Source organism: Corvus cornix, chromosome 4A (genome assembly GCF_000738735.6).
Source record: "Corvus cornix cornix isolate S_Up_H32 chromosome 4A, ASM73873v5, whole genome shotgun sequence".
Classification (NCBI taxonomy): Eukaryota; Metazoa; Chordata; class Aves; order Passeriformes; family Corvidae; genus Corvus; species Corvus cornix.
Genome location: NC_047058.1, coordinates 8860004 through 8886683, shown reverse-complemented (window position 1 = coordinate 8886683; position 26680 = coordinate 8860004). Strand labels below are relative to the sequence as shown.

The 26680-nt window shown below is 43.4% G+C and overlaps 1 protein-coding gene across 8 annotated transcripts in view; it reads left to right on the top strand.

The window, feature by feature from the left end:
- The window catches only part of IL1RAPL2 (interleukin 1 receptor accessory protein like 2), a 396752-nt gene that overhangs the window by 349755 nt on the left and 20317 nt on the right, over window positions 1-26680 (top strand). For all 8 annotated transcript variants that reach the window (XM_019290846.2, XM_039571946.1, XM_039571947.1 and 5 more), the window contains 2 exons: window positions 18384-18513; window positions 24689-24834. In XM_019290846.2, the coding sequence (XP_019146391.1) occupies window positions 18384-18513; window positions 24689-24834 (276 nt within the window). The remainder of the gene's footprint in view (window positions 1-18383; window positions 18514-24688; window positions 24835-26680) is intronic.

The following is a 26680-nucleotide window of genomic DNA, read 5'->3' as shown; positions in this document are numbered from 1 at the left end:
TGAGTTCCCCACAGCAGGGTATATAGCTTCCCTCTTCTCAGTAGATCTCAGACTCAAATTCATAACATCTTCCTGCAAGTCTAGAGAAGACACGACAGGCCTCTCCCCAAGAGCTGCTAGGGGGATGCAGGTAGAGATGAAGGACATTTATTTATTTAATAGATTTTGGGGGTTTTATTCTTTCAAAAAAAGGTTTCTTAAACATGCATGTGCTTTGCATATCAGATTGAGGTCTAAGGATCTCTTGCTCTGAGCCCACTTTCATCTCGCAGTATGACCTGTTAGTGCCATTTGCCATAGCCTTGGGGAATCCACAACCAAGCCGTGTGGCCACCTGGGAAATTGCAAGGCAATGGGACCACCTTCGGGTGAATTTGTGCTCCCCTCTCTCACAGTGTAGTCCCACAAGCACATGAGATGTGGACTTTGCTTTATCCCATGCTGGTGGCGAGTAGGACAAGCTGGTGCCATCCAGACAGGTCTGTATCTGTAGCTTGCCTTGGTTTCAGTTGCCCCCTCTCAAAGCAGAGCTGGCCCCTGCTCCTCTGATGCAGTGAGCCAAAGGCACTGTTATCATCCTTTTGCTGTGATCAGAAGGCCAGTGTTAGTCCTTGCAGAGACATCTTTCTTTCTTTGTTTATCCAGCAGAATTTTGCAGTTGTTGAGTGATTTCCCTGCTCAGTCTTGGAATTCCCACTTTTTTCTGCAAGCCAGTGGTATCTCATCACCATGAATTTAAAGACAATTCCCCTTTGCAGAAGTTTCAGCTTGGGCCAGGGAAGTGGGGGGGGTTGGTTGATTGTTTGGTTTTTTTAATTTTTGGAGTGTTCTGAATTATTGTCAATCAGCAATATTGGGAATGGGGGTAAATTAGGTAGATACGGGGAAGTTGAAACCATGGATTTTGCCTTCACTGTGTGCAAAGATCCAGGGGGAAAAAAAGGTGATGGGGCAGAATTTAGGAGTTCTGAGTTACAGACTTCATGGTTTGGCACTCACCTAGGGAAAAATGAGACTATTAGATTCCTGTGCAACTAAAATTAAATTTAATATGTGGTTAATGTGAATACCATCAGCTGAATGCAAGGCAAGAGGCTTAGGGTAAATCTGAGTCCTCACTGCTAGCAGGTTTAGGGCAATTAGTGCTTTGACTTCTGTAAATCACATCTGTTACAGAAAAAATAACGAGGTCCTTTTCAATTGCTGATGGGATAGATTGTGTCTCAAATTACTGAGCACAAGGAGATGTCACTATATCTCTTTAAAAAGAGGTAGTTTTAACTCTGAGAATTTGTCTGAATTTGTAACATTTGATTGTTGCATCCTTAAGTCCCTTTTGTAGGTCTCGTGTGTTGGTTAAAAAATTCTTAACCTAAGGTTTGGGGGGAAAAAGCTCCAAACACCAAAAACCAACCAAACAACCAGGAAAAAAATAATGTAAATCTGTGAGTTTTCTGTGCGATTGACATTTTTAAAAATACTGTCCACCTTAATGCTATTTGTTTGGGTTTTTATCATGACTTTTTTATTTTTAACAAAAAGGACTAAAAAAATGTGCCCTTTAATTTTTGCAAATTTTAAGAGATTGAACTTTCCTGTTAGTTCTTTATTGGACAACCGACGAACAATATTGATTCACTCAATAAGCAAAGTACAGGTTGTATTTATTGAACTGTTTTACTTTCCTACTCTCCCTGAATGTTATTTCTAAATTTAAATAAATGATAAATGGGAATTATTTACTGGAGTTCGCTTGGAGAAAACATTGCTCTGTGGATATTGTTTTTATTTTTTAATCTTTTTTGTAAATATAGTCTTTCTTTATAACTCACTGTTGCCCTTACTCAGCATGGCACTTAAATATGTGCTTAAATTTAATCAACAGGGAGCCTTCTCCCTATTCAGCAAAATGTATGGGCATTTACTGAGTTTTTAGCACATCAGTCAGTTGTAGATTCTTGTTTGGGTGATCTTGGTGGCTGTGTCCCTGGTGGTCCCATTGTGCAGGGAAGTAGGAACTTGCATCATCTTATCATGAGCCATGGCAAGTCCTGTCCCCTATGGATGAGAGGCCACCTGCACAACTGAGGCCAAGTGAGATGACAGTTGTGGTTAATTCATTATCAGAGGTGATTGACATCGGTCTTTTCATCCCCCTGACCAGGACCCAGCACTGCATTTGATTTGTGTTAGGAAGGCTGGGAAGTAAGAAGTTTGCAGCAGTTGCTGCCTTTTGTATCTGCATCCTTTTCTTAGCCCTCCCATCCCTTTCTCCTGCACTATCAGGACCATGGCAGCAGAGAGAGGAAAGGACTTGGCTAACATCAAAATACCTGCATCAAGGTGATACTCTGTTAACCGCACAAACTTTTCTGGCCCTACATGCCTGCTGCAGGGCACTACAGAGATATTAGTAAGCTGTTCAGGGAGAACTAGGCTTTTTATCAGTATATTTTTACAAAACTGATGTCACAGTCCATTCAGACCTTCCAAATTTACAGAGCAACATACTCTATTATTTAAACTTTGTTTCGTAGGCTAATTAAGAAATACAATAAAGAAACATGACAAAAGGTCTCAATCCCCTTTTTGCCCAAATAAGTTTATTATGTAAATCCACTTATACAGAACTTACTACCCATTTGCACTGGCTAATTTGCAATGTCATGCACTTACCCTGCCTGACAGTGAGAGTGCTCATCATTCCTCCTCCATCAAGTTGTGGGTGTTCCCTGTATATTCATTGCAGGAAGTATGGAAGCGTCAGCAGTCTAGCTGCTCTTGGATCAGCTTCAAATGCTATTTGGGCAAACTGATGTTTTATACCCTCCAGCTTGGAGTTTTGGTCTATACCATTTCCGTAAGTTAATGGATTCTGAGGGAACTGCCAAACAAAGGATAGAGGCAAAACAGAGACAGCATTTTGAGGTGATAATAATACATGAGGTGATAATAATACGTGGTGGCCTCTGTCTGGCCACCTCTCCTGCTCTGTCGTTGACCTCATGGTGCTGATCCCACCATATATCAGGCCTTAGCATGAGCTGTGGTAGCCAAAATCCAAGCAGGAGTTGAGTGAACAGTCACAAACTATGAAAATACCCCAGGTGACTCTTTAGATTCAGGCATACAAAAGTGTCACTTTGTTATAAGGGCAGGGCATCAATAGCATGAAGCAAAAGCTTGCATTTGCTTTGTTCTTTCTCAGTGAAGAATTATGCATCCTATAGTCAATGTCTTAGGGGTGTTTATCATTTTTTTAAAAGTCAATACAGAAGTTGGAAGAGGTTTAGTGTGATTTCTTCAGTCTGCTGCTGCCTGCAGCTGGTTTCCTTGGCAACCTTGATTGTACCCACTGCCTCCTAAGTGGGGACTACCCAGATGTGTGGCTGGATACCCAGTACATACTCATGTGCGTTCAGATTTTGGCCACATTGGTGGCAATAGTACTCAGTTAGGATGACCCCTCCATGTACTTTCTTCACTTTGAAGCCAGGTTACTCTCTAGAAAGAGATGCTAGATTTCATCCTCTTTTCTCCCCAAGAAGATCAAGAGGTACTTGCTCAGGAAACTGAAATGTAACACAAAAACATCCACAGAAAATTCAATTCAGGGTCAAGCTGGAGAGTTGGAAACTCCTGAAGCTGGCAAGAAGCAGCAATGTGAGGGATAGGATCCTCCTCCCCCTCGAGCCAGCAGATTAATGTGAGGAGACAGGAGCATCTCTTTGTGGTCCATCTCTTTGTAGCTCAAATAAATAGTTGGATGTTTGTCCTGGGTTGCAGTGTATTCTATTACCATCCCCATCAGCCGTTGAAATCAGGTGGGGCAGTGTTTCCTTGCCTCCTCCCCCCAGACTATCTTTCTGTTAATTGCCCATCATTGTCCTGCCGCCTGACTCAGAGATAACTCCCTCCGGACTATCTTCTGTTAATGAGCCTAATCAACACTTGGCCTCATGACTCATCACCCCATTGTGAGATGCTCCACCCAGAGGGAGGAACCAAGCATCCCATCGTGGATATAATCTGAGGCTGAACACCAGAGACACCAGCTTCCCACTGGATTTCCAGAGGACAGGAGCTACACAGCCACCACTGGACTTCCTGAGGAAGAGCAGACTGTTTTACTACAGGATCACTGCTTCAGAGGACTGCAGCCACCATTCTACCAGACTGCTACCACCACCCTGCCTAACAGGGTGTCAGGTTGTACCTTGACTCTGTCAGTTTGACAGTGTTTTCTTTTACCTTTTTTTTTCCCTTTTTCTTTAATTTCCATTAAATTGTTATTCTGACTTGGTGCCTCCCACTGGTTTGTTTTCAAACTAGTACATAATTTGGCGCCCAATGTGGGGCAGCTCTGAGAGAAAGTCAGAATTACTATTTTGTGTTAACCAAAACCTATTCACCATGGTGCTCAGCTTGTCTACGTGGGTACTGTATCTTGCTCTCTATATTTTTCCTCACATGGGGAACTACCTGCCTGTAGTATTACTCCTGTTAAAACCAGGGAATGGTATGAGAATTGCTTTAATGGTTTATTATGCCTACAGCATAATAACCTGTGAGGCGATGAATACCATTCGGAGTATATACTCAGTTTTGTTTGGCTGTCCTAGTCTGGGCTCCTATGTCTGGGATCTCCTCAACAATCGCACCCAGCCCCTGGTGGGAGGAGTAGAGAGTGGTTTCTTCCAGCCTTTCAGGCCAGGCACAGCAGTTTTTGAAAATATTGAATTCCCTCTGGATGTCAAAGATGGCATAAACTTGCTGTCAGTTCTGCTTGGTCTTCTCTGTACAGCCTGCACCATCTACACCATGCTTAGAATCAGAGCTATGGCACAGCATCCTCAGGATGAGGGAGGGAAAAAGAGCAGAGCAACAAACACCGTGCCTACGCAGACTGACAGAGAGGAGAAAAGAACCAAATGCAAAGCAACAGCATCCATGTCTACGCAGACTGTCACCGAGGAGAAAGAACCCAGATGCAAGACAACAGCGTCCATGTCCACACAGACTGACACAGAGGAGAAAGAACCCAGATGCAAGACAACAGCGTCCATGTCCACACAGACTGACACAGAGGAGAAAGAACCCAGACACAAGACAACAGCGTCCATGTCCACACAGACTGACACAGAGGAGAAGGGAACCAAAAGCACTGTCAGCGTCCCCATGCAAACCATCACTGAACCAGAACAGCCTAAACCGATTGCAGTTGCCCCCGTGCAGAAGAAGAAATCAAAAAGCAAATCAGTCCGCATAGTGACTGACGAGGATGCAGCAGGACCTTCGCACCCAGCAGAAGAGGCAGAGCCAGAGATCATCACTCGGTCGCTATCCCTGGGTGAGCTGCGAGACCTGCGGAGGGAATTCACCCGCCAGACGAACGAGTCTATCCTGACCTGGCTGCTCCGCATCTGGGACGCTGCAGCCAATGACACCATTCTGGACGGAAGTGAGGCCAGGCAACTGGGATCTCTGTCCCGGGATGTGGTCATTGACCAGGGGATCGGGAGAACCCAAGAAACCCTCAGCCTCTGGCGGCGACTGCTTACAAGTGTAAGGGACAGGTACCTTTGTAAAGAAGACCTCCAGGTGCACCAAGGAAAATGGAGCACAATGGAACAAGGTATCCGGTGCCTGAGGGAATTGGCTGTGCTGGAGATCATTTTCTCAGAAGATGAGAGATTTCCTAAGAGCCCAGATGGTGTCCAGTGCACGTCACAGATGTGGTTGAGGTTCGCACGCCTGGGACCAGAGCTATACTCCCGTTACCTGGCAACGCTGCAATGGAGGGAAGGCGAGGACAGGGTGGGCGTCTTGGTGAACAAACTGAGGATTTACGAGGACACCGTCACAGCCCCGTTTCGCACCCATGTCTCATCCGTGGAAACAAGTCTTTCGGCTGAGCAAGTCCGGAGCTTGATTGAAGAAGGCCATCAGAAATTGAAAAAGGAACTTAAGGAAGAGATTTACCACATCCCACCAGAACCAACAAGAGTCTCTGCCATTAGGAGCCGGCGACCCCCAACCAGGGAGAGAGGATACACCCCACGAGGTAACCTCTGGTTTTTCCTTCAGGAACATGGAGAAGACATGAGTAAGTGGGATGGAAAACCCACCTCCTCCTTAGCAGCTCGGGTACGTGAACTAAAAAGAGGGACAACTACCACAAGAAGCGCATCTAGAGTCAACATTGCTCCTGTCTCCCGCACACAGAACTCCAGACGGTACCTGAATGATAATATGACCGATCCTCTTAAAGGGACCTCAGGGACGTATTCACCGGAAGGGAGCAACATGCAACATGACCAGGAATAGAGGGGCCCTGCCTCTAGCCAGGTAGAGGAAAGGGAGAATCGGGTCTTTTGGACTGTGTGGGTCCGATGGCCTGGCACATCTGACCCACAAAGATACACGGCTTTGGTTGACACCGGTGCTCAATGTACTCTGATGCCATCAAGGTATGTGGGAGCAGAACCCATTTCTATTTCTGGGGTGACAGGAGGATCCCAGCAGCTGACTGTACTGGAAGCTGAAGTGAGTTTAACTGGGAACGAGTGGCAGAAACACCCCATTGTGACTGGCCCGGAGGCCCCGTGCATTCTCGGCATAGACTATCTCAGAAATGGATATTTCAAGGACCCAAAAGGACATCGTTGGGCTTTTGGGATAGCTGCTGTGGAGACAGAAGATATCAGACAACTGAGTACATTGCCTGGCCTCTCAGATGACCCCTCTGCTGTGGGACTGCTAAGAGTTGCAGAACAACAGGTGCCAATCGCCACAGCAACAGTGCACCGCCGGCAGTACCGCACCGACAGAGACTCTGTGGTTCCCATCCATGAGATGATTCGCAAACTGGAGAGCCAAGGGGTGGTCAGCAAGGCCCATTCACCTTTCAACAGCCCTATATGGCCAGTGCGTAAGTCCAGTGGAGAATGGAGGCTGACGGTGGACTACCGTGGCCTGAATGAGGTCACGCCACCATTGAGCGCTGCTGTGCCGGACATGTTGGAACTTCAGTACGAGCTGGAGTCCAAAGCAGCGAAGTGGTACGCCACTATTGACATTGCCAATGCCTTCTTCTCCATTCCTTTGGCAGCAGAATGCAGGCCCCAGTTTGCTTTTACCTGGAAGGGTGTGCAATACACCTGGAACCGACTGCCCCAGGGGTGGAAGCACAGTCCCACCATTTGCCACGGACTGATCCAGACTGCATTGGAAAAGGGTGAGGCTCCAGAACATCTGCAATACATCGATGACATCATCGTGTGGGGAAACACAGCAAAGGAAGTGTTTGAGAAAGGAGAGAAAATCATCCAGATTCTCCTGGAAGCTGGCTTTGCCATCAAAAGGAGCAAAGTCAAGGGACCTGCCCAAGAGATCCAGTTCCTGGGAGTAAAGTGGCAAGATGGACGACGTCAGATTCCCACCGAGGTCATCAATAAGATCACTGCGATGTCTCCACCGACCAGCAAGAAGGAAACACAAGCTTTCCTAGGCGCCATAGGTTTCTGGAGGATGCACATTCCCGAGTACAGCCAGATCGTGAGCCCTCTCTACCTGGTTACCCGCAAGAAGAATGATTTCCACTGGGGCCCTGAACAGCAGCAAGCCTTCGCCCAGATCAAACAGGAAATCGCTCATGCGGTAGCCCTTGGCCCAGTCAGGACAGGACCAGAGGTGAAGAATGTGCTCTACTCTGCAGCCGGGAACAATGGTCTGTCCTGGAGCCTCTGGCAGAAGGTGCCTGGTGAGACTCGGGGCCGACCACTGGGATTCTGGAGCCGAAGCTACAGAGGGTCTGAAGCCAACTACACTCCCACAGAGAAGGAAATCTTGGCAGCCTATGAAGGAGTCCAAGCTGCCTCAGAGGTAATTGGCACTGAAGCACAGTTGCTTCTGGCACCCCGACTACCGGTGCTGGGTTGGATGTTCAAGGGAAAGGTTCCTTCCACGCATCATGCCACCGACACCACATGGAGCAAGTGGATCGCCCTCATCACACAGCGTGCCCGTATTGGAAACCCGAATCGCCCTGGGATTCTAGAAATTATAACAAACTGGCCTGAAGGTGAGACTTTTGGATTATCTTCTGAAGAAGAAGAAGAGCAAGTGACTCGTGCTGAGGAAGCCCCACCATATAATGAGCTACCGGAGACTGAAAGACGTTATGCCCTCTTCACTGATGGTTCCTGCCGAATTGTAGGCGCTAATCGAAAGTGGAAAGCTGCAGTATGGAGCCCCACACGACGAGTTGCACAAGCTACCGAGGGACAAGGTGGATCGAGTCAGGTTGCAGAGCTTAAAGCCGTCCAGCTGGCTTTGGATATTGCTGAACGAGAGAAGTGGCCGAGGCTCTATCTCTACACCGACTCGTGGATGGTAGCTAATGCTCTGTGGGGATGGCTGGCTCGCTGGAGAAAGGCCAACTGGCAGCGCAGAGGGAAACCCATCTGGGCCGCTGAGATTTGGCAGGACATCGCCGCCCGAGTAGAGAAGCTGACCGTGAAGGTTCGACACGTGGATGCGCACGTACCCAAGAGTCGGGCTAATGAAGAGCATCGCAACAACGAGCAGGTGGACCGAGCTGCCAAGGTGAAAGTATCACAGGTGGATCTGGACTGGCAGCACAAGGGAGAATTATTCCTAGCTCGTTGGGCCCATGATGCCTCTGGTCATCAGGGGAGAGATGCAACATACCGATGGGCCCGTGACCGAGGGGTGGACCTTTCCATGGACAGCATCTCACAGGTCATCCACAGTTGTGAGACCTGTGCTGCAATCAAACAGGCCAAGCGGTTGAAGCCTCTGTGGTATGGTGGATGATGGTCAAAGTACAGGTATGGTGAAGCCTGGCAAGTTGACTACATCACCCTTCCCCAAACCCGCCAAGGCAAGCACTACGTGTTGACCATGGTTGAAGCAACCACTGGATGGCTGGAGACCTACCCTGTGCCTCATGCTACAGCCCGGAACACCATCCTGGGCCTGGAAAAGCAAGTCCTGTGGAGACATGGCACCCCTGATAGGATCGAGTCAGACAACGGGACTCATTTTAAGAACAGCCTCATCAACACCTGGGCCAGAGAACACGGTATCGAATGGATATATCATATTCCTTATCATGCACCAGCTGCTGGAAAAGTTGAACGCTGCAATGGACTACTTAAAACTACCCTAAAGGCACTTGGTGGGGGGACCTTCAAAAATTGGGAAGTGAACTTAGCAAAGGCCACCTGGATAGTCAATACCCGAGGGTCCATCAATCGAGCTGGTCCTGCCGAGTCTGAACCCTTGCACACAGTGGATGGAGATAGAGTCCCTGTGGTACACCTGAGAGGTATTTTAGGAAAGACTGTTTGGATTAATCCCACCTCAGGCAAAGGCAAACCCATCCGTGGGATTGTCTTTGCTCAAGGACCTGGTTGCACTTGGTGGGTAATGCAGAAAGATGGGGAAACCCGTTGTGTACCACAAGGAGACCTAATCTTAGGTGAGAACGGTGTGTAGATTTCACTGTGTGTATATATATATATATATGTATGTGTGTTTTAGAGTTTAAGAAGGTATTGATTTGGGATAATGTAGATGGTAATAGAATAAGGGGTGGATAATGTCCTGGGTTGCAGTGTATTCTATTACCATCCCCATCAGCCGTTGAAATCAGGTGGGGCAGTGTTTCCTTGCCTCCTCCCCCCAGACTATCTTTCTGTTAATTGCCCATCATTGTCCTGCCGCCTGACTCAGAGATAACTCCCTCCGGACTATCTTCTGTTAATGAGCCTAATCAACACTTGGCCTCATGACTCATCACCCCATTGTGAGATGCTCCACCCAGAGGGAGGAACCAAGCATCCCATCGTGGATATAATCTGAGGCTGAACACCAGAGACACCGGCTTCCCACTGGATTTCCAGAGGACAGGAGCTACACAGCCACCACTGGACTTCCTGAGGAAGAGCAGACTGTTTTACTACAGGATCACTGCTTCAGAGGACTGCAGCCACCATTCTACCAGACTGCTACCACCACCCTGCCTAACAGGGTGTCAGGTTGTACCTTGACTCTGTCAGTTTGACAGTGTTTTCTTTTACCTTTTTTTTTTCCCTTTTTCTTTAATTTCCATTAAATTGTTATTCTGACTTGGTGCCTCCCACTGGTTTGTTTTCAAACTAGTACAATGTTCCTCTTTCTCACCGTGGGACAGTAATCTAAGGAAGCAAGTGTTCCCTGAATAATTCCTGCTCTTCTCTCAGAGCAGTGGGAGAAATGATGGCTGTGATGGCATGAGGGCATGTGTTGTAACCGCTTGACTCTGCCTAGCAGGCTGCAGCTCCCTGTGAGTACAGCGAGGGTTACCTAGGGCCATGCAACCAGTCACATCCCGGAGTCCATTTCAGACAGCTCCTCGATCTGGCTCCAGCAGCTAGCAGCATTACAACACAGTGGTGATCAAAGAAGTAGAGAAGGGTCTCCCGTGAGGGTGGTAAGATGGCTTTATTCACATCTTGTCCGGGCACCCTCAGCGGCAAGAGAGAGAGACCTCGTGGTTTGGGTGTGGGGTGGTTTTGTCAGGGGCCCAGGGGCGGTCCCTGGGCGGGGTTGGGGTACAGGAACCAATAGGGAGAAACCGAGGGAGTGGCCAAGGCAAGGGCAGGGAACAGGGGGAACATGGCATCACAGAATCAGGGGGTTAACAGGCTACCACATCTCACCCTTTTTTAGCATGCCTGGGCCAGAGAGAGGTGATTTGTTCCATCACACTGTCTGCTTAGTTCACCTTATTCTGGATATCACTGCTTTGCTGTGATTGGGCTGCCCCAGCCCTTGGAACCCCACCACCAAGGGGGCATTTTCCAGATACCTTCAGGGAATTTCTGTTAAATAATGTTTCTGTACCTCAAGATGCACAGAAATGAGATATTCAGAAGGACCTCAGCATTGAACACAAGTTAAAGCCAGCACAAGGCAGCTGTCAAGCTGCTTCTGGAAGTCCCACTAGGCAGCTGTCAAGCTGCTTCTGGAAATCCCACTAAGCATCTGTCTTCATTGTAAGTGAGCAACTGAAAAGCTAAAATCCTTGACTTTCAGTTACACCTCTGCTCTCAATGACTAAGATTTTAAATTCTGACCCCAAAGCAGGTCTGAAAATGGGATAAATGATTTTACAGGATTTAGTTGAGGTTAACTTTTTTGGGGGGCAAGGGGAAGAGGTAGCAGTTGCAATGTTTTTCTGGATTTTTTTTTTTTCTTTTTTTTTTAAACTTCTGCAGGTGATTTTGCTTTGATTGATTCATTTTTGGAACATCTGATAAATTTTTATCAGCAACATTTCAGCCTTGTGTGTGTTTCTTGGTTTTGTTTTTCTCTCTTTGTGGGAGCTACAGTCAATAGCCAAGTCTACAAGCAGCTCTTGCAGTGGCTCGTGATTTTGTGATTTAAATTAGCAATGGTTGGAGCTGTATGGAATTACAGCAAATGCGTTGACTTGTGATCTTGGCAACAAACTGTCTAGAGGCTTAGTTGCTTTGTTTCATGCTTGGAGTTTTGCTGCTTGCTGTTGGTGTTATTTTTATCCTACTTTTTATATATGCTATTTGCTCACTTGAGTGAGACAGAAAAGCACAAATATCTCATGGCTGTGTGTTTTGTGATGTCTCAGGGCATAAGAAAAAAGAGCAGAGCAAGAAAGAAAGTTAAAATTAAGATCGTAAACTACAGAGGACAAAAAAAAGACCTAAAGATCTCTTGCATTTTTCTTGTCAAAGTTTTTGCCAGTCTCTTTTTTTTTATTGACAGAGACTTGCCTTCGTCAAAAAGTTCTTATATGAGTGAAGAGCCAACTTACTCTAAGTTATGTACTACTGCCATTTATTTTTCCTATACATCATTACAGCTGCCAGAATATTACTGTAGTGGCTGCATGTGCAGCTCATAGCATAGGGCCTTGCTTAGGGGAAGAGCACCTCCTTTAGTCTGCTTATTTTAGAAACTTGGAGCCTAAATCTAATAAAATATATATATTATATGGGTGTGCTTTCAAGTGCTCTTAAACTGTTATGAAATTAATGTCTGGAGGCTAGTTAGGTTTGATTTCACTATTAATTTATCTTATTAAGGCAATTATTATCACTATCCAAAGCAAGTTTCTTAATTTTCTTTAAAATGTTTTCAGTTCATTAATTCCTGGCTGAGCTTTAATTATGCAGATGTTTGGAAGGCTCATATCCAGTTGTGAATCTACTGGCTGCTGGAATAGAATTTTGAAATATTGTAGGATTTTCTGTAATTATGGGTTTTTTGATGAGGGAAAATAATTTGGTTTGAGTATGTTTTATTTTCATTGAATCCAGTAATTCTCAAACTAGTCACTAAGCTTCAGGAGACTTTTACCTAAATGGGATAACATGGTTTAGCACACAGCTAGGCCTGTATTCTGTAGAATATCCAGGTAAAAGAGGAGGGAAGAGAAGCCCAGGTACAGTAATTAGCACTGTCTTTATTAATCTTGTTGAACGAAACAAAACATGGAACTTCTGATCCAGTGATGCTGGGATATGGTATGGGGAAAATAAGGGATAATTTATCTGTGGGTTTTGTGGAGGTTTGACTAAATTCAGTAGTGGATAAATCTGTGAAGAATTTCAGTGCCACCTAAGCAGATGAGAGGAACAGAGGCTGAAGCCCCTGATGCATGAGTGGTACTGCAGGTCTGTATTGAGAGGGAACTGGGAAACAGGTAATCAGCTGAGCTGGATGACACAAGCAAAGCCCAAGCACAGCTTCAGCTGCCCTGCCAAATACTCCTGACTACTCTAGGACACTGGTGAGCAGAGGTTTAGTGCTTAGCAGCTCAGCCACAGGGCTGGGCTCCGATTGCAAGAGTGACCTTGAGTGGGCACCATTTGCTGCTGTGGCCACCCTCACAATCCCAGCATCTCATCCTGGTGCCCAGTGTCAGCCAGCCAAGCTAGGGCCATGGTTTGGGCTGGCCTGCACCCCCTCCATGCACTGCTGGCTTTGCAGTCACTGCTCAGCACAGGAGAGCAGCTCAGAGGATGTCCTTGCAAGGCACAGTTGACATTCTCTGCTAATTGGATAGAAGCTACCACACACAGAGATTGTTTTTCATGAGTCAAGGTCTGTGTTGCCTCTGGCATTTGTTTTGTGAATAAATTGTGGGCATAAGCTCTGTCTCCCATATCTTCTTATCCAGGATGTCCTTCTGAAAGAAAAGGAAATGTGTTCTTTACTTCAGGGTTGTATACAAACCAGCCTGCCTTGCCAGGGGAATTTAAATTACTCTGCTGCTCTTTGGCCACTTTCTAGCACTTGTAAAGCACATTAGAACAATAATGTTCTTGTCAGTGACATGGTGACCTCGCAGCCTGGAAAGTCAGCTTCGGTTCTACAGACAGCCTGCAGAATACACTTACTGAGAAGTGATAAGTAACTCACCTTTCTTGTCCTCTGTCTCAGCAAATGAAGGAAACAAAGCCCATGAAGCGCCTGCAAAACATCTGCATATGTCGAGTGGGAAGCTGTTCCTTTGGTAGCACTCATAGTTCTCTCCTAGTCTTACAGGGAAAGAGACACAAGCACCATTATCAGAGAGGAGCTACAAGATGCATGTACATCGATAAGAGGGACTTGGAGTGATGGAATGACTTTTTGATGGCAGCACTGCACACCCATCTTCCCTTCCATGTGTATGCAGCACCCAGCCCTGCAGTAGATGAAAGCAGTGATACTGCAGTGGATTAGCACCCCATTGGAGTGGAAGATGTAAATCCAGCTAGCAACGTGTGCAGGACTGACCTTTGGTATTTCTTAGTACAAAAGGAGGCCTTTGGCACTTTCAGTCAGTTCTGCCACTAGCTGGGAAGGCTCATCTACTTCAGTTCAGGCTTGTTGAGAGCAGTGTTTTATCTGGCACAAAAATGCAAAAGAAAAGGAAAAACAATCCATGTTTCAAGCCATCGGAAAAAACATAGCACCCAGGGATTCACAGATGACTTTGGCTGCTTGATGGGGGTGCTCTCAGATGATGTGCTCCATGAGTGAAGGTATGGTTTGCTGGAAGCACATTCTGTGATGTGGGCTTCAAAGCCACAAAATATACCTGCTTGTGCAAAACAAGTGAAAAAGAGCAAACTATCAATCTGCATTTAAAAAAAAAAAAAATCCCAAAAAATGCCTTGGCATAAGCCAGATGTGAAGAGCCTTTGTCTTCCATGCTGGTCAGTCATCCAGCCTTGGCATTTAAGTTTTTAAAAGACAGAAACAACTTTTAGGTATTTTAAGCTTCATTTACTTTATGCTTGGAGCATGTGTCATTCAAGAGAAACTGTGCTGCAGAATTTGTTATTCTCTGTCAAAGCACGTTGGCCTTGCATTAAGCACATTCCGAACCATTCCTGACTAAATTCCTTTGCAGACCCTTTTTCCATCATTAGCCAATACTCCTACCACCATCAGGCAGCTCTTTTGCTTGAGTAATTGCATTTCTGTGGAATTCTCTTTGTCAGAAAAAAAAAAGCTGCTTGAATGTATGGTAGAGTTCATGCAGATTTATTGTGGAAATGGACAGGTGAAAATTGTACATTAAGATTCAGCAATAAAATTTTTTACTTCCAGTGGTTGTGTCTTATCAGCTGGGAGTTTGCAACAAGCCTGTCTGACTGACAGGGAGAAAAGCTAAAGTAGAGACTTCTGCCGAACCTGGTGCTTAACTGTATCAAGGAGACCCCAGCAAAGCAGAAGACTCAGTGATGTCTGCAAACAAGCTTTTCTACTTTCTTTCCTTGTTTCTTCAAACGCTCCCTTAAGTGTTTATTCTTTAGAAATTCACTAATAATTTTCTCTGTTCTTCAGCAAAGTATTTTATTAAGTAAAAAGGCATCTGAAATGTCTATCAGATCTAAACAGAATCCATCTGTAAATGGAAAACTTTTAGGATACTATTCATTCTAGGAATTTTGATGTTGTTCATTAAATGATGCAAGGGGAATATTTCTTAATAAGACCAGTTAGTAGTGGAATTACTGAAGGTCATGCAGAATAGCAGTAATGATGTGCGAAAGTTTGGGCCTTACACAAGATGAATTGTTGGAGTTATAAATTACCTACTAGTTCCTTCTGCCTGGAACTGTGGCTCAGTGTAATATTGCATGGCTTGAAGCCAGCCCTAAAACCAGGACCTGCAAAAGGGTACTTTCCATGCTCAGTGCCTGTTTCTCCACATATTCAAGGATGCATTTAGGGACCACAGAATTCAGCCTCATTTTTAGTATTGTGGTATTTGGGGGGCAATGTAGTGAAACAAGCCATGTTCCTTTTTGAATGGGAATTGGTTAAAGTTCCTGAAAACCAGTAGTAACAGCTTGCTGCTGTAGCTGTGTGGTAATACAGCAGCAGAAGAGAAATTACTCTTACTTTCCATATGGAGGCTGATTTGTGGAGGTGAAGCAAGGAAGTTCTGCAAGGAAGTCAGTGTTACCTTTCTGATGGTGTCCCACTTCCAGAGTCAAAAGGAGTGATGAGAGATATAAACCAGAAGCTATTTCAGACAGCTATAGAAGAGTGAGATGTCCTTACCGTCTTGAGGAGTATCAGAACAGTGAGTGAGAATTTGAGTTTGGATGGGACCTTGAAGTCAAGGTCCAAGTTCTTTCCACTCCAGGACTGATCAGGTCAACCCAGACCTGACTCATTCTGCTACTGAGATAAAAATTAGTTGTTCCATGAGAAAAAGTGTTTTATGCCACCCTCTGATCAGTGATGGGTTTGCAGGTGAGATGGACTATGGGGTGTGGTACCAAACTTTGAGCTGAGAATACAAACTCACTCCAGATTTTCCCATTCATGGTATTAGTTTATTTTGCTTGTTTCCCTGGTGGCAAAGCTAGGAAATAGATCTGCCCAGGCACATTCAGAGCATGCAGGTTGTCATGGTAAAGGCTCCTGATGCTTTATATTGGGTTTATTTATTACAGAAGCTGTCTACCAGCAGCTGGGGTTTTTAGGTTTTCCTATCTGTGTAGATAACTTATTTCTTCAAACCAGACATTATTACCTCTGGGTATTTACTCTGCATGTATAGAAATCTTAGTCTCACCTTGGAATATTTTCATTTATCAGGGCTTGTTTTTTAAGTAAAAATCTGCTGGTTTGAGGAAAAGCACACTGTGTAAGATATTTTGCCTGTTACACTTAACATCCAGCCTGGTGTGCCAGGAAAAGAGCAAATACTGTCAGTGCTGATAGGCCTCGTCTATCCCTTTTCTTTTTCACATTGCTACAATGCCTTTTTCCATTAATATCAAGCATGGACTGAGCAGCCATATGTTAGGAATCACCAAGTGGTATTTAAAAAGATGTGTATCGTGACTCCAAGACAAACAGCACAAATGACGTCACACCACACAGGCATTCAGCATGTTGGGAAAAGGTAAGGTGGATACAGCCAGAGGCTCCAGTTCTCCCTTCTACTGTGGAGAACACACAGCACCTCGCAGGGCTGGGTGAGCTTGTAGTGGAATTAAATGTCTGCCTAGAAGTGTTTCTGACTCTTCATTAGTTAGTGAAGTTTGCAACTTTTTCTGATGGTCGTCAGTGTTGTGGGATGTGCAGATAACTGAATATCCACCCCTTCTTCTTTCTTGTGTGTCTGGTCTGGTTGTGTAATCTGCCAGCATCTCCATGTGTTCAGGGGCCAGCTGTGGTGCCAGAGTTCATCGTGAATATGGAGATAATGAAAGAGTCTGGAAAACATTTTCAGGATAAACATTTTCCATTTTTGTCTTTTGCTATTTGAGAAACAGAGACTCAAGTGCAGCCTTTAAATCTTTTCTTGTTGTATCCTAATGTTTCAAAAGGACTTGTAATTTTGGATCTTGACTTGGAAATAATTTAAAGGCGGCTGATTTTCCATGGCTGGGAGTGCTGTGCTTCCTGACTAATCAGGCTCTTTAGACATGTCTTAAATTGGGCACTGAAATAATAGATAGACAAGTGCAAGTAGTTGACTCAGGACAGCTCTATGTGGGTTTAGGCAAAGGCACTTTAACACACAGCTCTGATATGCTCTGAATGTGCACACAGCAAGTTATCACTCCTGGGCAGAAAAGAGGTGACTGATTATGGCACAGTAAATCAATCATGGGAAACCATTAGCCCATGTTCAACCAAGTGCCGTGCTCCAAATTATTAGCCCCTCCTTGAAAAGTGTAGGCCTGTTCTATTTCAGCCAAGAGAGTCTCCTGCTGACACGGAGAATAATAAATAATAAAACATTTCTTTCGAATACAGTAAAACTTATTATTTAGGCTTTCCGTGCTTGATCAAGGCCCTGAAAGATTCAGCAGAAGTCTCCACTGGCATTAAATGAGGTCTGTCCTCCCATCTAAGTTGCTGACTCTACCCCTGGTCCATAACCCGGAGCACCTATGTGAAGTAAAATAGGCAAAGAAAAGTGGGTGCAGTAGCTGTATGTGCATACGGAGGGAATGGGCGTGGTTATTCTGCATTTCCTGACTTGTTGGAGGTTTTTCCGTTCTTTTTGGTTTTTGTTTGTTTTTGTCTTCTGCAGGCAGACAGCCATCTGTCCTGGCAGTGTAAGCACAGTCCTGGGCTATCTAGAACAGTTAAAAGTGTAGCCAAATGAAAACCCAGCTAAATGCTGAATTCTTGAAGAGAAAAGAAATTTGACTCATTTCCAAGTTTTATTTTCTCTCTTTTGGAAGTATCTTTGCAGAGGTGAAAGGAAGAGTTCTTTACTCTATTGCTTGAATAATGCTTTGAAGTTTGGTCCTTTGCCAAAAGCCTGTTGACAAGTAACATCAGTGTTGGTGCAGACTGGCATCCTGTATTTCTTGGGAATCTTTAAAAGCTCTCTGAGCAGCTCCCCAAGACTTGATTAAGATCTGATTTTTATCTAAGTGAGGAAGAAATTATTTTTCCATCTTTTTTTATGGGTGGATAAGGAGCAGTCATTCAGTGATTTACCTGCCTTTTAGGGATAAATCTCTAGTCCTGGTAGAGATCCCAGGAGTCTGACAGGGAAATCACCTTTTTCTTTTTAACAACCAGTCTGGTGTCACCTGATGTTGCCACTATTTCCATACCTTCTCATTGTTCATGTACTATTTTTCTCAGAAAAATTAAATTATGGACGACCTCAGAGTTTCATTTTACAGCTATTTCCTGTAGATGCAAATCAACATCACTCTTTTTCCTATGGTTTTCCTTCTTTTTTTCCCCTCCAATTTTTCATAAGGAGGTTTATCTAAGGTGTTGATATTTCTTATAATAATTTTCTCACTAGTATCTATGACAAAGTCTCTAATCTTCTCTCTTCCTTTTGTCCTCAGGAAATCCACTGACTGTGGCCTGCAGAGCTTTCTTTGGATTCAGTGGAGAATCAGGCCCCATGATCTACTGGATGAAAGGGGAAAGATTCATAGAAGAATTAGAAGGTCACATTAGAGAAGGCGAAGTCAGGTACTTTTTGGTTTATTTGCTATTGAAAATACTGTATGTCCCACAAGCCTGTTGGGTTGACAAGTTTTTAATTGAAAGTGGAAATCGTTTTCTGTCTAAAGAGTGATGGATGACTTGGAGCCAGGGCTGTGTGAGTTGCTCCCTCTCCTTTGTAGCAAGTACACTCTAAAGACAGAGTAGCTTGTGTATATGCCTGAAAATCTGTTATCAAATTCCCCTGACGGTTGGTAGCTGAAGCATCCTGAGTGTTCCGAGGGTTGATTTTAGGCCCACGTGGGAATGGTGCTGTACACTGCAGCCATCCCGCGGACCCCGCCTTGGCAAGATGACATCTATTTCAGCACCACTGTTAATCTTGAAGACAAATGGTCTCCTGTCAAAGTCACCAGACTTTTTTTCTTCTCCTGAATGTGTTGTGTGTGTGTGATACAGCTCTTGGTGTGCCTTAACCAGAGCCTTCAAGAAGCAGCATTTGTTTCTCCAGGCTTAACATGTAAGGGAGAGAAAGGAGTGGCTGTGTCCAATATCCAACTTGTGCTTGGCTTTTTCCCAGGTGCTGGTTATCCCTTGATGTAAGTTGTAAAGAAAACACACTTGTATCCCTATGAACTTCCATGGAATTTGCACCTAACAGCACCTTATTCTCTTCCTTAATAATTACCTGATTATTGTTCTTTGAGCAAAGACTAAGTTGTGGTTATACTATGGACAAGGTGGTCCCAACTCCTATAGATACAATAAATATAGTTTATAAAGAAAGCCAAGGTCTTTTCACTTTCCAAGGCACATTTTTTTAATCTTGTGTCTGAGTTTTTTGTTTCTTGTAAAGGTGATTTTAGAGAGCAGGCAGAGAGAGATTCCTTTGCTTTATTACTTGATCAATAATTTGAAGTTCAGCCACTTAGCCACTAGTTATTAAGATATACTTAATTGCACACAGATTAAATTTATCTTATACTGCCATTGTACAGTCCTCTTTTGTGCTTCTGACCACAAAAAGCAATTATTGGAAACTTCTGCCATTGTAAGTAATCAGTACTTCATGACATTGTGTCCTCTCTGGTGTGTATATATATGAACAGGGTGATTTTGGTCATGTTGTCCCTCTGCATCAGGACAATTTGAGATTTGTATTTAAAGAGCACTCCAGCTTTAGCACAGTTCAAAACTTTTCCTTTATGTACATATATTAGTGAAACTGAGTTTGAAAAGGCTGTTACTTGTCCTTTGTTGTGCCATCTCATTACACATTAATGTTTCAAATTAATTTGTGACAACTTGCTTTTCCACTAAAGTGCTTTGACTCAGTTTGCAGACCCTTCACAATTCAGTGAATCTTCTCTTCAGCAAAGCTCCTTATCACATACCTAATCTCCTGTAAACACTGTCAGCATTTAAAACAACATTTTTCAAAACCTACTGTATCATTACCAGCAGTGTCTCAGTCCACCCCTTTTTTTATTTAGAAGTAGCTGTGGCAACTGAAGTGGTTACTTTTTGCAAATGATTTTTTGCCAGTAACAGCTCTTGGTTTTGTGTCCCATTACAGGTGTGCTGCTTCAGGGGAACTAAGCAGCCCTAATTGTTCTGTCAGTGCCCTGAGGCAGCCCACACCCTCCACCCAGTTGTATTTATTGATGAATTTAAAAATTGTTATGTGTGTTTCAAATTTGATGAGCCATGGTGAACTTGCTGGTTAGATGCCTTTTTTCATCAGTTTGCTTCTCTGTGGTGTTACCAGGACATTTCATTTTGAGAAGCTAAGAGTAGTACAGAATTGTCACAACCAGACCAAGATACTCCATTGGCTGTTCCTTTGGTACATTTTAACTCTGCATCCCCTATCTTAAATTAGTTCACAAATTTAGTAGCACTCTGAATTTTTGGTGCTGTCCTTACCCTGGACTATGCCCATCGCTTGTGTTGCTGGATTTTCTGCGTATGATGAGAGCTGAGGTTTGCAAATTAATGACGTGCAGGAGCACAAACCACCCATCCCCAGTGTGCATGGTTAGCACTCACAGTGGTGTCATGAAAGCACTAACATAAGGATGTGTGTAACCTGAGCATTCCTGTTCAAATCAAATCCATGAAACTGGGTTTTGGTAAGCACACTTTGCCAAGAGTAGTATTTGTGTAGCTCTGGGCTTCTCAGTCTTTATTAGACCTTTTTACAAAGCCTCATAATAAAAAGTAGCTCATCAGCATTGCAGGACTTGGAAGCAATGACCCCCTGTCTGAGCTGCCCCCTTGCTTTCCCTTGAATTAAGATCCCCAAGTGTTAGACATGTGTGGGAGGAAAGGAGAAAGAGACTTTGCTTGCCAGGTGGGTTTTTCACAGCAGTAATAAAAATGTCATGTAAATTGAACCAGAGTTATTAAAGAAGGAATCAGAGTCTTTAAGCCTGTCTGCAGAGTTGTCAGTTGTACCTAATTATCAAAAGAGCCCACAGCAAATTTCAACACCAGCTCTATGCCATGGCAAAGTATTTTCAGACATAAATATTGCTCTCTCAGCCACCTGTGAGTTGCTTCTTTTTCTTCTTCAGGCAACCCTGCAGAATAGTCATAATGCTTGTAATCTTGTAAAGTATGTTTGTCCGTGTTTTGTCTCTCTTGTCCATTTTTAAAGTAGAAATAGTTTAACTCATGCTAGAGGCATACAAAGAGGTGAATGGAGACATTTTGAATGGCAGCCTTACTTCTTCTGATTAATTTATCACCCACAGTAGTCAACAGATGGTTATGAAATGCTTAGACAAGATGAGGATGTTGTTTTCTATTAGGAGGGGGTGTTGGGGGCAAGAGGCAGAACTCCCATAGCTGCCTGGCTGATGTGCTGGGTACTTTTCAGAGAAGTATGGAAGCAACAGCCCTCTCCTGAAAAGCTTATACTACTCAAGGAGACAAATTCCGGGCAGAGAACAAGAAACACGGTGCAGGAATGCAAGAGGGAAGGTCACTGTTGTGCTGCCAGTTGAATGACTGCTTTGGAGAGGTACTTGCGTACACACAGATCTGTCCTTTCATCTACAGCCTGCTGTTAAGGAGTAGAAGGAAGGGAGCTGACTTCATAACCCTGTTCACAGTCCAGATCTTCAGCTTTATAAAGAATGAAAGTTTCCTTTTTGCTAAGTCCCAACTCTCCAACTCTCATGCAGGTTAGTAAAGGTTTGCAATTAATGCCTTAGTCTTGCAGAGAGACCCAGGTGAAGGTTTCTTATGGCCTTGTTATCTGTGATCATACAAATACTGAAAATTTTAGGAAAATAGGGTCTCAAAGTAAAAGTGTTTTAAATTCAGATTCAACTTAGTGCATACAGGCACTGGGAAAATATGACCAAGGACTTGGAAAATCCAAACCATTGGATAACTTTCAAAGAAAGCATTTCTATGCTGAAATGACACTTCCTTTTTTAAATTTATATTCTTACCTGAAAGTTATTCACTAGACAAAATGTTTTGTTTCAGATCAAATAAAATGCTTCAGCCTGAAGAAAGAGAAGGCACTGAGTGCTGTTTTTACATCACCCACCTTGTATTTTTCTCTTTCCATCCTGTTTGTTGTGAGTTGTCAAGCGCCATTGATTTAGCTATGCATTAAATGTTATAATTACTCTTACAGTTTGTTCAGCAACCCAGGAAGAGTGAGTTATTATTTTCTCAAGATGTGGGAGCTGGCATGTGTTGACAATGATGCTGGTGAAATTTTCCCCATCTCAGATAGGGACAGAGCTTCATCTTCTGGATGTGTAGCAAATGCTGTTGCACCTTTAAGGTCTTACTTGTTGATAGTGTATTCCTTTTCTAACCCAAAAATATTGTGCTCCATGTTCTCTGAACCAATCACAACAATTAATTAATTAATGCAATTAACTAATGGTTGCATATGTATTAAAAAATTGCAGGTGACCAACTGTGCATTTCTGTGGCAATAATATAGGTGTAGAGTAATGGTTAAAAGAAAAAAGAAGAAAAACAAAAAAGCAGGAATGAAAGGTTTAACCCCACTAAGAGCTTTCTACACTTTGCTGCCAACATACTGCTTAAATGTTTGTCGGCGTTTTCATAATAGATCCCACTCTAAAGAGTTCCCTTGCTAAAAATTGCAATTGTAAGATATGTAGAAAACAATTCTCAGTCCAAATATATGGGATACTCTTTTTTCATAAAAGCTCCTCTTTAGCTGATCATGTATTATTTAAATTTAGGTAAAGGGTCAATTATTTTATCTTACATAAATGTAGTGTAGATATAGATAAAAATAACAGCTTCTTTTATCTTAATTGTAACCTGTCTTCATTTTTTTCTGTGTAAAATATCCTGATTACAGTACACAAGAAAACCTGAGCATTCACAGAGTGCTCCAGATTAGTTTCCCAGATATCTTCTCTGTTAATAATTATATTGTTCCTTGCAGCATGATTTGTAGACCAAAAGTTGTTGGGCATACTGTTTACCAGCAGAGAAGAGAGACTCTCCTGAGTCTTTATATAGATATAGCAGATTAATATGTTAAATGAGAATTGATTTATCTCACTCCCAGTGATTTAGGCTGAGTATGCAAATGGACCAGGCTTTCTGAAGAGGTTTTTTTCTGGCCAGAAATTATGCAAATACAACCTTTCTTCCACTATTTCACCACTTGGACTATGGACCAGAAAAAAAAAAAAAAAAAGAAAGAAAAAAAAAAGAAAAAAGAAACATAACCAATGAGAGTGAATTTGAAAATAAAAAAGATGCAATCCAAGTTTCCAAATGCAACACACACCCATACACCCACACACGCCCTGTTTCTAAACTAATGTTTTTCCACTTGGTTTTTTACAAGTTATGCTGTCACAGTGAAAGAGGCTGAATTGTGGATGCTCTGGTGCCTCTTCTGAGTTACTGCAGAGATGTGTTTTATAGCAGTCAGGCTTGCATTTTTGATTGTCTAGTGCAATGCCCTCATACTTCTCTTTTGATTTGTTTTCAATTTGTTTGGAGTTCCATGGATGTCATGTGAAATCACGTGCATAAGGAAATGTGTGTACGCAAAATGACTTTGGTTTAAAATAGAGAAGCTTGGGGTTGGCCATTACTGACAAATGTGAAGGTCTCCAGCAGCAGTTTCCATCCAGAGCAGGCAGCACTCTGATTCATTACTTCCTGCCCAATTTCCTCCCTTCAGTCTCTGGAGAAAATATTTCTTTTTTGATGAACCTGGGTTTTATTTATACCTTTACCTCACAGTGCTGTACACAGTCTTTTCAGAGAACAGACTCACTGAAGTACCACGTGCAGTGGTGAGTTCACAGGTGACTGTGAGGGCACCCCACATTTTCTGTTTACTCTCTTGTGCAGCATTACACAAACAGAATCAAATGAACCTGGAAGATTTTACTTGATGCTACATTTCCCTGTTCAAAGGAGCAGCAACTTTTTCTTGAGCAAGTGGTAAGCCTTTTGAGAGAATAGGGTATTGTATTTTTAGACTTAATGTCAGCAGCAGAAAACACTTGTATTTACTCTGCATTCTTTTTAATGTTCACATGAGAACAATGACATGAAAAGGCTGTACCTCTGGCCTGAAAGTCTGCTAGAACTTTTATTCCCTTTGTGGGGATTTTGCATGTCTCCTCTGTCCTCTCAAAGGAGCAGAGAGCTCTTGTTCTTGACACTGTTCCCTGTACATGGCAGGATCTAGCCCCAGAAAATAGAAGAAAATACCAGAGAGTAACACATCTCCTTTTGTTGATTTTCCAGACTGAATTAAAATGTATCACAATACCCAGCCTTTAAATTGCCCTGTAGTTTGTTCACTGATGGCTTAGTAGCACATCCTGCTTTTGGAAAATGGATATTTGTCACTTCTTTTAAAAGAAGCATTGTTTTTAGCATTTAATTCTGATGGAGCCAATGTAAGGAAGCCACACATAACCATTGCACTCATGGCCACTCTTCCTGCACTTGGTTCAGCTCCTCACTAGACATGGCAGGAGAAAAAGCCTTTTGGTGGTCATGAAAAATGCCTCTGTGAAGCCTCTTTCAGGCAACGAGTCTCCTTTTAAGTCCTTCTCCAGGAGTGAAGGAGGCCAAGAAACACTGTCTTGTGCTGAAAAATCATAGTGCTTTTGGGAATCTGCCATCCGTGTTAATTCAGTTAAAGCAAAGACTGTATCCTTCCTTTCAGACTCCTCAGGGAACATCTTGGAGAAAAAGAAGTTGAGTTGACATTGATCTTCGATGCTGTAGAGGAGGCAGACCTGGATAACTACACGTGTCATGTGGAGAACAGAAATGGACGGAAACATGCCAGTGTTCTTCTGCGCAAAAAAGGTAATTCCCCCTTTTTACTTATCTGTGCTCTCACCAACCTCAGCAGCAATACGTCAGTCAGAGGTCCTGCTGACCTCTCTTAGCCAGGCTGGACTTCTGTGTGCCTGCTTGGAGCTGACATGTGCTTGTGTACAGCTTCAGTTTACTATTTGTGGGAAAACAAAAATTATGAATTGTTCTTTGGTGTCTTGCGAATCAGTCTTGCAGGTGATGCACTTGCCTGGAATACAGTCACCCATAAGGCACCAGTATAATCAGAGAAAGTATTTTGGACTAAACAACCAATATGAATTTGACCCAGAGTTGACTGAGTAGGCCAGTTAAAATGTACATTTTTTTAGGACAGGTGCCCTGGCAGTGAGGTCAGATGTTCTCATGTTACTCCACTTCTGTCTTTGTGTTTTAAATTGAAAACTTTAAGCTGTCTCCATGCATTTTGATTTCTAATTGCATCAGGAATGAAAACATGCAATGGGAGCCACAAATCCATGGAGAATTACCCCATCATGGTTGTCTTACTTGATACTGTTCCTAAATGGGAAACACCACTACTGACAAATTATCTGTAGGATAATTTGTAGGAAACCATTTGGATTTGAATGTGCCAAATTAAATAGTGCTACTGTGCTCTGTGTTTGAAAAAGTCATTATTGAAGGAGTGTAACAGTATCTCATGGCAGTTCTTATGTTGTTTGTTCAATCAGCTCTCCTATTCATAAGTAGGCTGACATTTAAATTGGATTCTGATCTCTCTGAGACACAGTGTATTGGGAAATACAAAAGCTGTAAGATAGTAATTGTTGGGAAAGCAAAGGAAGGTTCCACCCTTGGGACAAAGCTGTTATGTGAAACCACAGAACATCAGCACAGGAGATTGACTAAAGAGTTAATACATTGTCCAGATCTCTGCCATCATTCTTGGATATCAATTATTTTGCCAAAAGAGGAGAAGAAGAATTGTTTTCATGAGGCAAAACTGAAAGGGCAGTTCCAGTCCTTTGTGTGTTTTCACTCTGGCAAAGTTGGACAAAAGGAATGTTGATCTAGCAGATCATTCTACTATCTACTACAAACTTACATACAGGAGGGATCTGGACTGGCTGGATCCATGGGCTGAGGCCAGTTGTATGAGGTTCCACAAGGCCAAGTGCTTGGTCCTGCTCTTGGGTCACAACAACTCGCTGCAGCTCCAGGCTGGGGCAGAGGAGCTGGAAGGCTGCCAGGTGGCAAAGGATCTGGGGATGCTGGAGTCACCATCCCTAAGGGATTTGAAAGCCATGAAGATGTGGCCCCTGGGGACGTGGTTTAGTGGTGGGCTTGGCAGTGCTAAGTTAACGGTTCGACTTGATCATCTGGGAGGTATTTTCCAACCAAAACAATTCCACAATTCTGTGATCTAAACTGACAGGTTGTCACAACTTTATTTAAGGAATTCCTTTAATTAAGGAATCTGGTCATCATGATGAAGGATTAGTTTCTCTAGTGCAAAAAGCATTCTACCTTTCCTTCCACTGAACCTCATAAATAAACAACTGATAGTAAGTATATCTCTGTTGGCACTGGTAAATGTTCTGCTGTGTGCATATAGTAGAATAACGAGCTGGGTTTATTTATAACAAAAAAAGCAGGTATTTCAGAGCTCTGCTGAAATTATGGAAGAAGCACTGCTGAATACAGAATTTGGAGGTGGAAAGGATCACTTTGCAGCTACTATTTCATTTCTCTCTGCACTGTGGCTGTAGAAAACTTATATTCCCCTCAGGCACTCTCAGTAGTTGATTTTCAAGCTATTAAAGTGTCATTTAAAATAACCACTGTATTTTACTGTGTCCTTTGACTGCCTGTC